Raw genomic sequence first — 13,311 nt, forward strand, 5'->3', positions numbered from 1 at the left:
GGAAGGTGTGCCAGCGTGATGCGATGGACGGACGGGCTGAGGAGTGGTGGTGGTGATGATGGATGAGACGGCGGGACGATGGGAGAGACGAGATGAATCGATACTATACACGACATGACCTGGTGCGGGTCGGCGGGGAGACGTCCGACGGCGCACCACAATGCAACAACGACGACAACGACAACGAGGCTCAACACCGACGCGGACGGCGCAGCCCAGCCAACCGGGCACCCCGCCAGCGCGTCGAGCACTTTCTACAACGCCAGCCTGACCCGACCCCGCCCGCGGCCCAGCAACCCGACCCGAAAGACAACACTTCGACAGAGACCGCGGGGAGGCGGACACGAGCGGCAGACGGCGCGGCGTGCCCTGGCTGGCGCATGCTCGGCGGGCGCACGCCCTCACGTCTACTGCTTCGCTTGCCGCTTCGCCGCGAGCGTCTCGATGATATGATGCACGCCCTGCGGCTCGAGCACGACCTTCGTCCCGTCGCACCGCGCCTTGCTCGTGAACTCCGAACAGAGCTCGTTGATGTCCAGGTCCTGGAGACCCCGCCGTGTCAGCCTAGCCCGCCGAACGGAGTAAAACGCACGAACTTTACTGACCTTGAACTGTGGATTGCTCGTGATGCTCCGCCACGCCGTGAGCACCTCCACATTCTTGTCGCTCTTCTCCGTCGGCGGGAACGAGCTCCCCTTGCACATGATCATCGGCCCGCCCGACTCGTCCCCGACCGACTTCCGGAGGAACGGCGCTATCGGCACCTCGCACTGCGCGAACGCCGAATTGCCCTGGTCCACGATGTGCTTCGCCATGTCCTCCTTCGTCTTCGGGCACTGGTCCCCCTTGGACGCACTCGACCCTGGGCTTGCGTCGGACGACGAGGACGGTGATGACGAGGATGGCGAGCGGAAGTGGGAGACGGGGCTGATCGATGACGGCGGGCTCTTCAGGAGGGCGTTGAAGTCGACGCCGCTCGTCGTCCCGAGATAGTTCCCACCGAACAGCTGGTCTAGCCCGTTCGTATCGCCCCCAGGTGGTGACCACTGATCGAACGGACTACTGAAACTGCTCGCGAACGACCCGTTTCCGTTCTGCCCGCCGTTCGACGACGGTGACGAATCATACGGTGATGGCTCCGCGAAGGACATGTACATTGGGTTGGCAGCGATCGTCTTGTACGAACAGTGTGGCTGGCCGAAACCGAAGTCCATGTTCATCGCGCTGTCTGTCGCTGTCGGTTCATCGTTCATCGCGTTGGGGTCGAAAGAGATGAGTGAGTTGAAGTTGAGAGCCGGCGCCGACTGTGGTGCGCGGCTCGGGCCTGCCCCAGGTGATGCAAAACTGAATGGCTGCGACACTGACCCCGAGGCTGGGTTGCCATTGGCCATGTTCGGTGCATTCTCCCGTGGCACAGAGAAAGTGAAAGCGGCCTGCTTGAGCATCATGTTCTCATTCTGCAGTCGCGAGAGAAGGTCGCGAAGGTTCTCGTTCTCGGATTCGGACATTTGGTTTTTGGCCTCCAGTGCGGCAACCTTGTCTTCGAGCTAGAAAGGGGTTACGATGATGACGGGATGCGACGACAACTCCACGTACATCCTTGACATGCTTTTCCTTGCGCTCCCGGAATGCTCTTTGCGCTGCTCTGTTTTGCTCCTTACGCTTGAGTAACCGAGTCTCATCCTATCAGCACGATCAGGATACGGACTGAGTGGCGGAGGAACGGGGCCACAGACCTGAGAAGGATTGCCGGTTGACTTACGCCGTGAAGAGGAGGACTTCTTGTTGTTCGAGGCTGTGGCCGCATCAGTATCGGGTGAACCGTTCACCGGGCGATGGTATGACGTACTGTTGGATGTATGCTGGCTCTTGTGTGTGGGCTCACCGGATATGCTGTCATCGCTCGCCTTGCGCTTGAGACCCTGCTCGTCCTGGTCTGTAGGAGCGGAGGAGGCGGGGGTGTTGAAGGATCCCGACTGGCGCCGAGACGGGCTGTGCTCGGTGTTGACACTGGGCGGGCTGGGACTGCTATCGCTGGAGGGCGGGCTGGTGCTGGGAAGGGGGTAGCGGGAGAGGCTCTGGGGGTCGATGACCTCTGGGGCATTGGCGCTGTCGAAGGTGGTGAGGCCGTTGTTGCCTACGGAGGTGGGAAACTGCTTCTCGAGGAAGGCAAGGAAGTCGTCGTCGGGGAGGGCGGAGAAGGTGTTGGGCTGCTGGGAGAGGTCCCAGAAGGACTGCACGCCGCCAAAGGGATCCATTGCTGGTACAGATACACTCGTGGGTGGTTGCGTCAGAGTTTGGGATCGCGAGGCGAGCGAGGAGATCTTTGTCAGCTGCGCGGATCTAGGCTGAGCCGGCGAGCGTGCGCACGCGTGCTGAGTGCTGCGGCGGGGAGGGCGACGGCGAGGAGGACGAGGAGACGGGGGGAGGAGGCGGGGGAGGGGATGTGAGAGGGCGGAGAGAGAGAGGAGGGTGAGAGGGGCGGGAACTTGCCGGCGACGCGGATGCGAGGCCGCGCCCGGCGGCCAGCCAGCGCCCGAGCGTCGGAGTCCAATCGGCGCCTCTCCCGCCACGCCGCACCTGCTGACCAAGCCCTCGTCGTCGCTTCCGCCACCTGCCGCCAGCCCACCGCCCCCGCCGTCTGACGTTCCTATGACTCGACTCGCGCCCGCCCCGCCGCACCACTCCTGCTCCCGCCCCGCCACCGTCCTCCAGCCGCCGCACGCCCGCACAACCCAGACAGTCCCAGGGCAGCCCATTCACACTGCGCACGCGGTCCCCGTGGTTCCATCCCAGCTGGGGAATTCTTCCGGCTCTGCTGCGAACGACCGTCCAGAACTGCCATATCCAGCGCACGCCCACGCCGTCTCGCCGAACACGTCCGAACGCTCTTCCCCCGCGCGCGTCCGCATGATCTGCCCGCAATGCTGTCCATGTCTCTTCGCGGCGCTCGGCGTCCAGCACTTGCGCTTCCTGTTCTCGTCGGAGGGTCGACCGTGACCGTGCACTTAGGATCACATCTGCGATCCTCACACGCCCTCCTCTCGTCAACGGCCTTCCGTCAATTCCCCGGATCCCCGACGCGCCTGTTCCTCGACGTCGACATGCAGTCCGTCTGCTCAACCACCTTGCTCGTCTCTGTACCAGGCGCAAGCGGGCCCGCTACAGCAACAGTACGTAACTTGGGATCTGCGCCCCCTGATCTCTACATAAGGTAGCAGAGGCCGCAGCGCGCTCCGTGCTCGACTTCTCGGCCAGCTCTGTGGAGCACCACCAGTCTTCTGATCAACCTTCTTTCTCGTTCGTCGACCGCCCTGGCCAGAACTTCCCTCAGGACGATCCCCCTCTCCAGGTGCCCTGCAACGTGCAACCCCCACTGATCCATCGGCGGCTTGTCGTGGAACTCATACCACACTTCCCATCCTTCACAGGGCGTCTGTGAGGTCAATGTCTCAGTCGACAGCGGCGTTTTCGACCTCTTGTGACTCGGTGAGGCGCCATCTCCAACCGACCCGCACTGACCCCCGTTGTCCCCGAGCGTTAAGGTATATACGACAGTTCATCACGACATCAAGATGCAACCGCTGGTTGCATAGGTGGCAGGGCCGCGTACCCCTCGGCAGGCGATCCCTGCGCTAACGATCGTCCGACCCCCGCGGAGATCGAGCGATATCTCAGCGAATGCAATCAGTCGTGGTCTCATACCCATCCGTGTGGACGCACCCCATGTCGGAGCGGTGGTGGGGTGCGTCCACACGGATGGGTACGAGACCACACCGTCGTAACATTCGTGCTGCCGCGCCGCCCCAACTTGAACCATACTGTATGTCGGCCGAATGCATGTCTTGGGACTCTGGGGGCGCCCTGGACTGGAAGTGAACGCCTCTGACCTGAGGACGCTCGACTCCTGGGGATGGCTGCGGACCACGTCGGCTCCTACCTCTGCATTTGGCGCCACGCACACTTGGGTCCAACTCTCGGTCCAGGTCTCCTTCTCAGCCGCAGGTCTCCCAACCACCAGGCGGGGCTAGATAGGAGCGGTCTCAGCCTTCCGTACCATTCCCTAGAGCCTAGAGGCTGGCGCAACGCGTCCCTGGCCCAATCAAGCTCTCCACAACCTTATCCCCCGTACGGTGTCCGAGACGCATCGGGGTGCGGCCGAGCGTCCGCTGTACGATGATGGTGGGTCGTAGGTTTGCGGGGCCACTCGTATGGAGAGGGGGGCAGAACGTTTGTGGCAGGCGTTCCGACTCGGCGAGGTATATCTGCCATTCCCCAACGAAGATCGAAGGAGTCAGCCTCTGTGCGACTGAATCGGAGCACCGATTGCGGTGAGTTGCGTACACACCGCCCACGTACCTTTCTTTGAAGGTGGCTCGACGGCGTCGGTGATGACCTCCAGGCGATCAACGCTGGAGGGCCGGGCCGGGATGCATGGAAGGTAGGATCGTTATCTCGCGAACGTGTCTCCTCTAGGCTTGGATTCGGAAGTCGGAAGATGGCCACACGGGCTCCACCCCGACAGATGGTGTGTGCGGCTAGCCTGTTTTGTCTCCGTGCATGTGGAGGAGAGGGCTGGGACATGCCATGGTCTATGGATGCGCCGTCATGGGCTCGGCTTGGGTTCCGGGCTTCCGACTGCATAGCTGTTGTGCACGCATGTGGATGTGCATTGTAACATACAGGGGTGACTCGTCCGCGTCACCACCATAGCTCTATATGCGTGCCAAATCTCGTGGATTAACTCCAACCTCAATCCGCCATCCGTGTTTGTAGCAGGGAACACGACCTCGAAAAATCCGCTTTGTAAACGAGATTCCGGGCGATATGTATGGGCTCGAGCTCGAGCATTTACTGGACTGTTTGACGGTAGTACGACTCGGAAGTTCGAGGGACATGTAGCCAGCGCCGAAGATCCAGATCTTACGTAGGACGTTGCGGATGACGGCCAGGACGGGACAAGCTTGGAGCAATGATGGACTAAGATGAGTTGGTTCTTGCGCCGCGATGCGGTGCGACTGTCAAGATCCTTGCAGATATCCTTGAAACTTGCAAACTTGAAAGCTTGAAAGCTTGACGGCTGTGTTACCTCAAGTCAGACAACTGCGACACCGACGCGGCAGTCAGTGGCAGATGCTCCGTCCAAGTTTTGACAGTCCTCCGACGCGCCTGCTGAAATTTGGTCGAGATCCGGATCGTAGCGCGTACGACATGGTCACGGTACGGTAAGCCTGTTTTATGTTTTATGCAATCGCACCTTGTGAGTTCGGCTTGATCAGTCACCACCTCGTCGAGAAGCGCGCTCACCTGAACCGCCCTGTCAACGATGTTACCGCTCTATGCGTGTATGTTCCAGCGTATGGTGCCCGTTACTAGCCAAACTTACGACTTCATGCTCTGCCGATCTCGCTTCATCCATAGGCTCGTCAAAACCACTCTTCTCCGGTAGAGGATCGTGCTGGAATCCGGTCCGCCGGAGGGCCGCAGGTAGGTCGTGGCTTGGGTCCGCGTACTCTTTATCGTTGGGAATCCGTTGAAGGCTCTACATATGTGGTAGCTGAAAATGTCAGAGTATACTGAATAGGTAAAGCGCACTTGGTGCGCTCGTAGAGCTTACATGGGGAGGCGTACGCACACCAGGTCAACACGGGCTGAGATGCAGTCGATGATCACATTGGTCGGCATGCAGACGTGTACATCGGGTGAGCAGCCGTGGATCATAATGTTAGAAACATTGAGGAGACAAGACAGAAGACCAAATTCGAGACTCGACGTCGACGTCGTGGTGGTGGCTGTGAGCTGGACAAGGATAATTCAGACGCCCAGAAGACTCTGAAGAGCGAGCTCGAGTAAGGCTCCGGAAGCCATGCCTGAGAGCACCTCACATGTGGGTCTCCGTCGACTACAAACTTGGTCTGTTTCCTGTACAACAGTCGTCGAGATATCCTGGTGGTGTCACTGAATGTCGTATAGGCGGCAGAACTTACAACACTGGTTTCGCAGCTGGCAAATCAGATCTTACATTGTCACGTTGGCAATACACGAATCTGTTGAATTCACCAACGTAAATTGCATTTGAGGGATCTGAATATCGACCGCGAGATGATCGTGGTGAAGTGAGGATACATCGAGGAATGTTATGCGACAATAGCCTCGGTTCTCGGGACCTCTTCCACGTACAGAAGTCCTGGACTAGGCATGCCATTGGAGGCGCAAGGCTCCGAGCCCCCAATGCTGCCCTCAGGCCTTGCGCAGACCGACTCCTGGTCTAAGCCATCCATCTCTCCACCATCCACAAACTCCTCGTCTGAGCCAACGGAGTCGGGCCCTGCGTCCACGCCTCCTGGAGAACTGTGCATACCATAAGGGAGCGAGCCGGCGAGGCTCCCGACCACACGCGTGAAACGGACGTCGGATATCTGAGATGCCCCGGAATCCATGTCCATTGAATTGGCTTCGCGTAAGTTGAGGTAGAAGTGTGAAATTAAGATCACTTGGAGGCTGCGGTACATGCTCAGATGTGATTGTGTCATGAATGGAAGACCACGCACGCGTCGGTTAGGGGCGAAACAAATCCGTTCGCGACCTGGTGTGAATGTCAGCATCATACAGCATTGTTGGGGGACGGTACAAACACTATTTGTTGCAGCCAGTGTCATAGTGATGATGAGAAGTGCAAGAATAGTCCTGTACCAAGCGAGATTATACTGATGTGTTTGTGTTTGTATGATACACGGCGGACTCACACAAAATAGACAGTACCTGGGGAGGTGCAAAGAAACCACTGAGTCAGATGTAAGATCGACTCCGTAGGCATGTTACTGACCATCTCGGAGCAAAATCGTTGTGATTGGGGCCTCAACGTGCGCATCTTTGGCGAATTTGATCATGTGTGCATGACGCCAAGTCGCCGCTACCAACAAAAACTCGGCAACTATATTAGCTGCTTCTCCGGCGATGATCACTATGGCCACGAAGGCCGAAATCGTAAGTGTATCTCTGACGTGGTCTGTGTATGGCACCATACATGGTCCTGTGAGGATCATTCCAAGATGTCAGCATATGAAAAATACCTATAGCTTGTACCATCCGAAGAGAGCACACATCCAACCGGCTCTGGTGCAACGACCAGGACAATTGTGGAGATCTCATACTGACAACCACATTAGGACGTAGAAAATCGCGAACAGGCAATGATAATCAACGCACTATATCCCCTACGAAGAGCACCAACGAGGCTGAGAAGATCGCACACGTGAGCGAGATAGAGCGATTGCTGATGGCGTAGGCACGCAATGCCGTGAAAGCTGTGAAAAATCGCAGTCAGGCATTGATAGGCTGTACAGGAGAACATTTCCGCGCGCACCACCAAAGCTGGTATGAAATAGCGCGCCAGCGCACAATTGTACGACTGTCATGATATAGCCGCTGCCAATGTACTGTAGGTAGGTTCAGGTAGGTGAAGAAAGATTGCTACCTCTAGATCAGAATCAGCATCTGCACTACTAGTACAGACAAAGCTTAAACTTACTTCACAGCCTGTAAGGATCAGGATGATCACCTGTCCAAACAGGTACACCGCCACTGATATGTGTATCAGCACGTATAAGCCAGTTGCTACAGACATGTTCCGGCGCTGCCATATCAGATCCACATCCCAGCGAAAGGTGAGAAAGCGATCGTAGGCATAAATCACTGTGCATGGACGTCAAGGGGAAAAATACGGGGTCACAGCGAAGTTGCACTCACCGGTAGCTGCAATCTGACAGCAATCGCCTGCGAATCTGTCGCCCGTGCTCTCAGTAGTCGCTCGGAGGCATGACTGTGCGACCTACGCTGCATCGAGGAGCTTGATGGTCTGAGCAACTTCAGCCGCCGACATGACTGTGAGCTACTAGCGTTGTTCGGGGGAGAACGCGCACCTATATACCTCTGGAACACAAAGAGATCAGTATTGGACCAAACATCTATGACATGAATCACTATCCGTGCTATCGCCTATCGCAGCGCGAGGAACTATCAGGGTTCTACATGCGCAGCTGGCCTGTGAGGCGAAGTTGTGGAGTGTGATGTGCCTGCACTGGCAAACAACATTCAGTGGAACACAGCATCTGACGAACAGAATTCATACAAACCCTATCAGCTTCTGACCAAAAGCTGACATACAAATCCATGTCTTAGTAGACGACAAAGAACACTCGGAAATTATCGCGCGGAAAGGTAATGAGCACACGATCGCTTTTCGGGACGTGCGTGTTGTCGTGATAATACGCGCCACGGTGTATTCAAGCCTCTCGGTCCAAGCAGATGAGACAACGCAAATGTTATAGAGGTCAGCGTATTGTAATGCGACCAAGAGCCACATTCTGTGGACGACCGGTGGACCGCAATTCGGCCTCGAGGATTTTCTGTGTTTGGAAACACGGCCCTCGGACCATACCGCTGTGGGAGCGGGAGGTACGCTTTGGAAAAGAAAGGAAGAACAGAATACACAAATACGGAGGAACTGGTCGCGGCATGTGAAGAGCCTCGTACCTAACTCTGCAATCCAACCGCCTCATTCAATGCATCCGGGTCCATTGTTCCAGATGTCTGACTAGGTTCAATGTCAGCATTGTGAGTTGGGGATCTGTGCAATGCCGACCGGCTTGAAGAGCGTTAACAGAGACATCATGGTCTCCAGCGACTAACACTAATAGTAGAGTTTGATTCATCTGTGAGCGGGATGTAATTATTCCGATCAGCAAGAAGAAGGGGATAAGGAGGAGGAGATCGGGAGACAGACAAATCTAGAAACCCATCAGCTCCACCGAGTCAAACTTGGTCAGGTACACGGACTTCGAGGATACATTGGACCTCTCTGCTTGATATCGTCGGATTGTCAGTGCGGTTCAGCATACTGGGCCCACGTCTGTGAGAATCCATGCCCGACTAGTACGCCGCAGGACCTGGACTTTGCGGGATGAGAATAGAGTGAAAAGAATACGTCCTATGCGCCACCAACGTCCGCGTGCTCGGAACTACAGCATTCGCCAACCTGACAGGACATCTCACTATTAGTCGACATCCACGTTTCGCAAAGACGAATAATGATAAAGGACGCAGAAGACGGAATCCATCTTCAAACTTACCCTCAGCCTAGGTCGGATGAATGAGCTCACCCTCGCCTAGGTCTTTCTCAGTGCCCATCTCGACCACGACGCTTGCCCTGCACGGCCTCGAACTGTGAGGTACTGCGATCCGTCTCGCGGATCACTGGCGTGAATGGAAGGACAGAACGCAACAATATCGTACTAGCAGCACGTACCATCAGCCCAACTTTATCTTTTCATGAAGAAGCTCCGAAGCTGTCAATGCACGGATAAGTTAGCAGTCGCATCACTTCCACTGGCGGCTTGCAGCTGCTCACTGCGGAAACTTTTCCTTCTTGTAACTTCGCATCTGTCTACAAGACGCATGTCACTCCATCACTGGCGAAAAGAGTCCACCATGCCCACCGGCCCCCAATGGCAGCCTGATATCTACTTCGAGGTAGAAGATCAGTGAGGACTCGCGAGTCGGGGCAGCGGCGCGAGGTAGCTTGAGTCTTACATCGCTTGGGCGTAGTTGTCGTCGTCTGACATACTTATGTAAATCAGCAACGAGTCGCATCAACTAACTGGGATTGTATGGAAGCACTCACACAGCCCAATACGTGTCGATCAACTGCCAGCCATGTGCATGCGCAATGACCGGTAATCTGGTCACCTCACTAGGTGCGACTTGGGTGCGACGACCTTTAACGCCTCCCTGAAGCAGTCATGAGGCTCAGAGAGCTCACTTCGCCCCCTCCAACGAGACTATTCGTTGGGTCGCCTCATGCCTGATCGTACCAGCGTCCGCCGCAGCTCTCAACTAGATATCGTCTCTAGTGCACGCATCCAGGTCATCATAGTGCATTCCGCACACAAACGGCCGCCGAACGTACCGAATTCTCAGACAACTGCGCCGGCGATGCGGTGGTTGCCACTTGCGCGGAAGAATACCGACAGCGGCGGAGGTGTCCATCTGCAGGGGAGAATGACACGCGATCAGCACAACGACGAGTTAGAAAGCATCGTAACTGACTGCGCTCCTAAACTCACCGTACTTGTTCCGCTTCTCCTGTCCAGCGTCCTGTTGTAGCGCTCACCGGCGTGTATAGAAGCGTCGAACACAGACACACTATGTTGCAAGCGGTTCTTTGCTGTCAGTGGATGCTGTGAAGTCAGTGCTTTTCGCAATTGAATACCAGAATAGTCATTCATGACCATAATCTTGTACAAGGTGGTATTCGCAGTACACACGCACAGTAAGTGGAGAGTGCACGAGAAATGCGTGCAGAGAACCAGTCTCGAATGCAGTGAGCCTGATTCGGCTGAGCGCGGACCTTGGCCCTGATAAATTACACGCGAAAGCCCCAAAAACGGGGCGAGCAGCTATATACGACACCAATGTTCAACATCAACGTCAGCGGGCGAATTAGACGAGCTGTATGCAGCGGTAGCAGGTCCGGGATATCGTATATGCAGCGTGAGCTTGGTATGCAAAGTGTATCGCGAGGCGAAACAGCGCGAACACGAATCAACGGTGGGTGTGGGTAGGAACGAGCGGAAGTGGCAGCGTCATGCTGGCGGGCGTTGCGCCGTCAAGTGGCGGGGTGATACACATGTACAGATGACTCACTGAGGAAGATGCATGTTGAGGGCGTCAAGTCAGGACACAATCCAGCGAGGCGAGACTCACGTAGTACTCAATCTCGAGCTGCAAAGGCAAGGCCCCCCTACACGTGAGCGCAGAATAACAATGAAGGAGACAAGCTACGTACAAAGAGAAATGCGACCTTGCGTGGCCAGAGAATGTTCAGACCTCGGGGGTTGTAAGAGCGCATGTTGACGTCCTCGATGAGCTGTTGTAGCCGACTCATTTCCTATGCATTCGTCAGTGTACGGTCAAATGGTGGTATTGCGTGTGTGATAAGGTAGAAGTTTCGAGCGCCATGGTCCCCGACGGCTTCAATGTGACGCCGTACATAATATGTGCTTCGCACAGTGAGCTAAGAGAGGTTATGTGCGACACGCGTTCTGTTCACTGAGTTTCGTCAATGAGGATGCATCTGCGCCCAAGACATGGTACAGATTTCGCAGCTGACATCTGAGAAGCTGTCACGGAACGTACAGCTCCATCTTCGTCGTCCACACAGCTCACATGGACGTTTCTTAAACTGCATGGGACCAAAGAGAAATCGACAAAAAGCCCACCTTGTCGTAATGCGATGCCAACACCAGCCTCGAGGTCTGCAACGTGAAGAACGACAGTGCGTTATCCACAAACGAGTGCTTCAAGCTATGTGCGGATATCAGGATCTCGTTAATGGCGTTGATGGTCTCGAGGAACTGTGTGGGTGTTAACTGGCGCACATCGACGCGTCAGCTCTGCTGTGAGTAGAAGAGACATGAAATACATACCCGGCCCTCAAACTCCAAAGGGTATACTGGCGAGAACTGCGGGAGCTCGCCTGCAGAGTAGTCGCGCTCTATCCTGACGATTTCACGCGGGTGGTGTAGGCCGATCTGACCTATTGGCTCGGTACCGTAGGCAGCATCTGGCGGAGGTGGACCGAAGTAGTAAGACGAGTAAGGCACTAGCGGTCTTGACCGTCTGCACCCCGGAAATCAGCCTCTCGTACCGAGGCCGAACAAGGCAAAGAACTCACAGAGGCTTCGTGCTCGAGAAGTCGTGTATGCGAGTGTGACTCGAGCCATACGGATTTGTGCCGTTGCCTGGAGGCGGGTTGACGCGCTCCCAAAGGGGCGGACTCGATTGTTGCCCACTTGCACCCTTACTCGGGCTGAGCGGATGGTCTGGGTCAACATTACCTATCCCGTTCCCAAACACCGCATGCACCGCGTCGTCCGCCGCAGGTACCGCCGCCTCCTTCGTGCTCGGGCTTGTTGAGCCGTCATCCTGCGAGGAAGCTGAGGCCGTCTCGAGGTCATCTTCGGCCCATGACCGACGCACGTTCACGTGGCGGGCTGCACTACTGGTATTGGCTGCGCCGGGGGTGAGCGGGGTGAGCGGAGGCGAGGGCGGGAGGGGCGGGGCGGGGCGGAGGCCCATCATCGCCATCTTGAGCGCGAAGTCGGAGTTGGCGGGGGTAATGGTGAGGCGCGAGATGAGGGCGGGGTCCTTCTCGGGGACAGGAGGGGGAGTGGGCGAGGAGGAGGGGGCCTCGTGCGTACTCAGGCTGGGGATGGCGTCCGAGTCGAGCCCTGTCACTGTCAGTGTCAGCGAGAGACTGGAACTCGCTGGTGCGGGATAGTCTGTGCCCTCGCCCAGCGGCGTCGGCGTGCCTTCATCTCTGGTGCCATCGAGATTGTCTGCTGCGGCCTCCTGCTCAGAAGCCTCGGGGTGTGACGAGCCTGTGGGCGAAGGAGCTCGAAGGTCAATCACTTCCGTCTCAGGCGGTATGTGCATCTCGGGCTGTGTAGTCCCGCGTGTTAATGAAGCCAGAGTGAAGATAGAGATGCAGTAGCTGGTGAAGAAGTAGATAGTGATCCCCAGGATCGACCGCGCAGAGTTATAACCTGACCGGAGGGCCGCTCAGCAAGAGGTCGTAGGCGTAGACAACTTGAAGGAGCGTCGAAGCGCGTTGTCCTCGGGCGGGCCGCGGAGCCTGATTTCCTCCAATTAATTATAAATAATGCCCGCGACGGTCGTTCACTCGGATCAACCCTTCGACCAAACCTCCCATGTCCTCCATCCATCCATGCTTCCGAGTTCTGCTCAGTGTCAATTGGCTTCAGGTCGTATTCACTCTCAGGGTACAATGTATTCAGTCCTTGGTTGGCTGAGACTCATCCACATCCTGGCGTCCTCGTGGGGAGTTACGGCGTACTGTCTGGACACTTGCATGCAGAGACGGGATGCTATCCTCTGGAGCTTTACCAGATCTGGTCCAATGGGTTGACATGCATCCGAATGCTCCCACGTAGGTGTGAACACAGTTAATGCCACCGACAAGGATAGCTACTACCTACACGCCGCAGGTGCGAGGAATGAGCTAAGAAACTCGCCTTAAGACATGCGGCTTCTATATTGTAAATCGTATGCCGCTGTTGGGCGAGTTTGCTGCGGCAAGCTGCGCATTGTTTCGAATTCATCACCGCACATGCTTTCCTGTGTTCAAACTAGCTGGGATCCTACGGCACCATTGTTGCTGACTGGCAGTGTTTGCTTTCCACGACACTGGATGGCACAGACTTTGTGTGACAATAATCTCCGTTCGGAATG

The 13,311-nt window shown here is 56.4% G+C and overlaps 3 protein-coding genes across 3 annotated transcripts; all 3 read right to left on the reverse strand.

Annotated features, from left to right (window-relative positions):
- Positions 1-407: 407 nt before the first annotated feature.
- B0H18DRAFT_880265 (uncharacterized protein) lies at positions 408-2,258 on the reverse strand (the record flags this gene model as incomplete). Its single annotated transcript, XM_048040751.1, has 4 exons — positions 408-1,547; positions 1,597-1,683; positions 1,737-1,795; positions 1,850-2,258. 4 exons carry the CDS (start codon positions 2,256-2,258, stop codon positions 408-410), a joined length of 1,695 nt encoding a protein of 564 aa, XP_047890733.1.
- A 3,792-nt stretch (positions 2,259-6,050) lies between these two features.
- B0H18DRAFT_1021675 (uncharacterized protein) lies at positions 6,051-7,978 on the reverse strand. The gene is given in 13 exon segments (XM_048029543.1): positions 6,051-6,501; positions 6,552-6,586; positions 6,636-6,687; positions 6,747-6,762; positions 6,827-6,964; positions 7,005-7,009; positions 7,074-7,153; positions 7,210-7,307; positions 7,367-7,430; positions 7,532-7,695; positions 7,735-7,737; positions 7,753-7,784; positions 7,836-7,978. The coding sequence occupies 13 exon segments, from the start codon at positions 7,880-7,882 to the stop codon at positions 6,138-6,140; spliced, it is 1,098 nt and encodes a 365-aa protein (XP_047890734.1). The 5' UTR covers positions 7,883-7,978; the 3' UTR covers positions 6,051-6,137.
- A 2,468-nt stretch (positions 7,979-10,446) lies between these two features.
- On the reverse strand, positions 10,447-12,669 carry B0H18DRAFT_566891 (Golgin subfamily A member 7/ERF4 family-domain-containing protein). Its single transcript, XM_048038625.1, has 5 exons — positions 11,735-12,669; positions 11,487-11,679; positions 11,280-11,429; positions 10,847-10,948; positions 10,447-10,782 (listed from the first exon to the last, which is right to left on the reverse strand). The coding sequence occupies exons 1-5, from the start codon at positions 12,493-12,495 to the stop codon at positions 10,729-10,731; spliced, it is 1,260 nt and encodes a 419-aa protein (XP_047890735.1). The 5' UTR covers positions 12,496-12,669; the 3' UTR covers positions 10,447-10,728.
- Positions 12,670-13,311: the final 642 nt, after the last annotated feature.

Source organism: Fomitopsis serialis (genome assembly GCF_022376445.1).
Source record: "Fomitopsis serialis strain Sig1Antser10 chromosome Unknown B0H18scaffold_61, whole genome shotgun sequence".
NCBI classification, from domain to species: Eukaryota; Fungi; Basidiomycota; class Agaricomycetes; order Polyporales; family Fomitopsidaceae; genus Fomitopsis; species Fomitopsis serialis.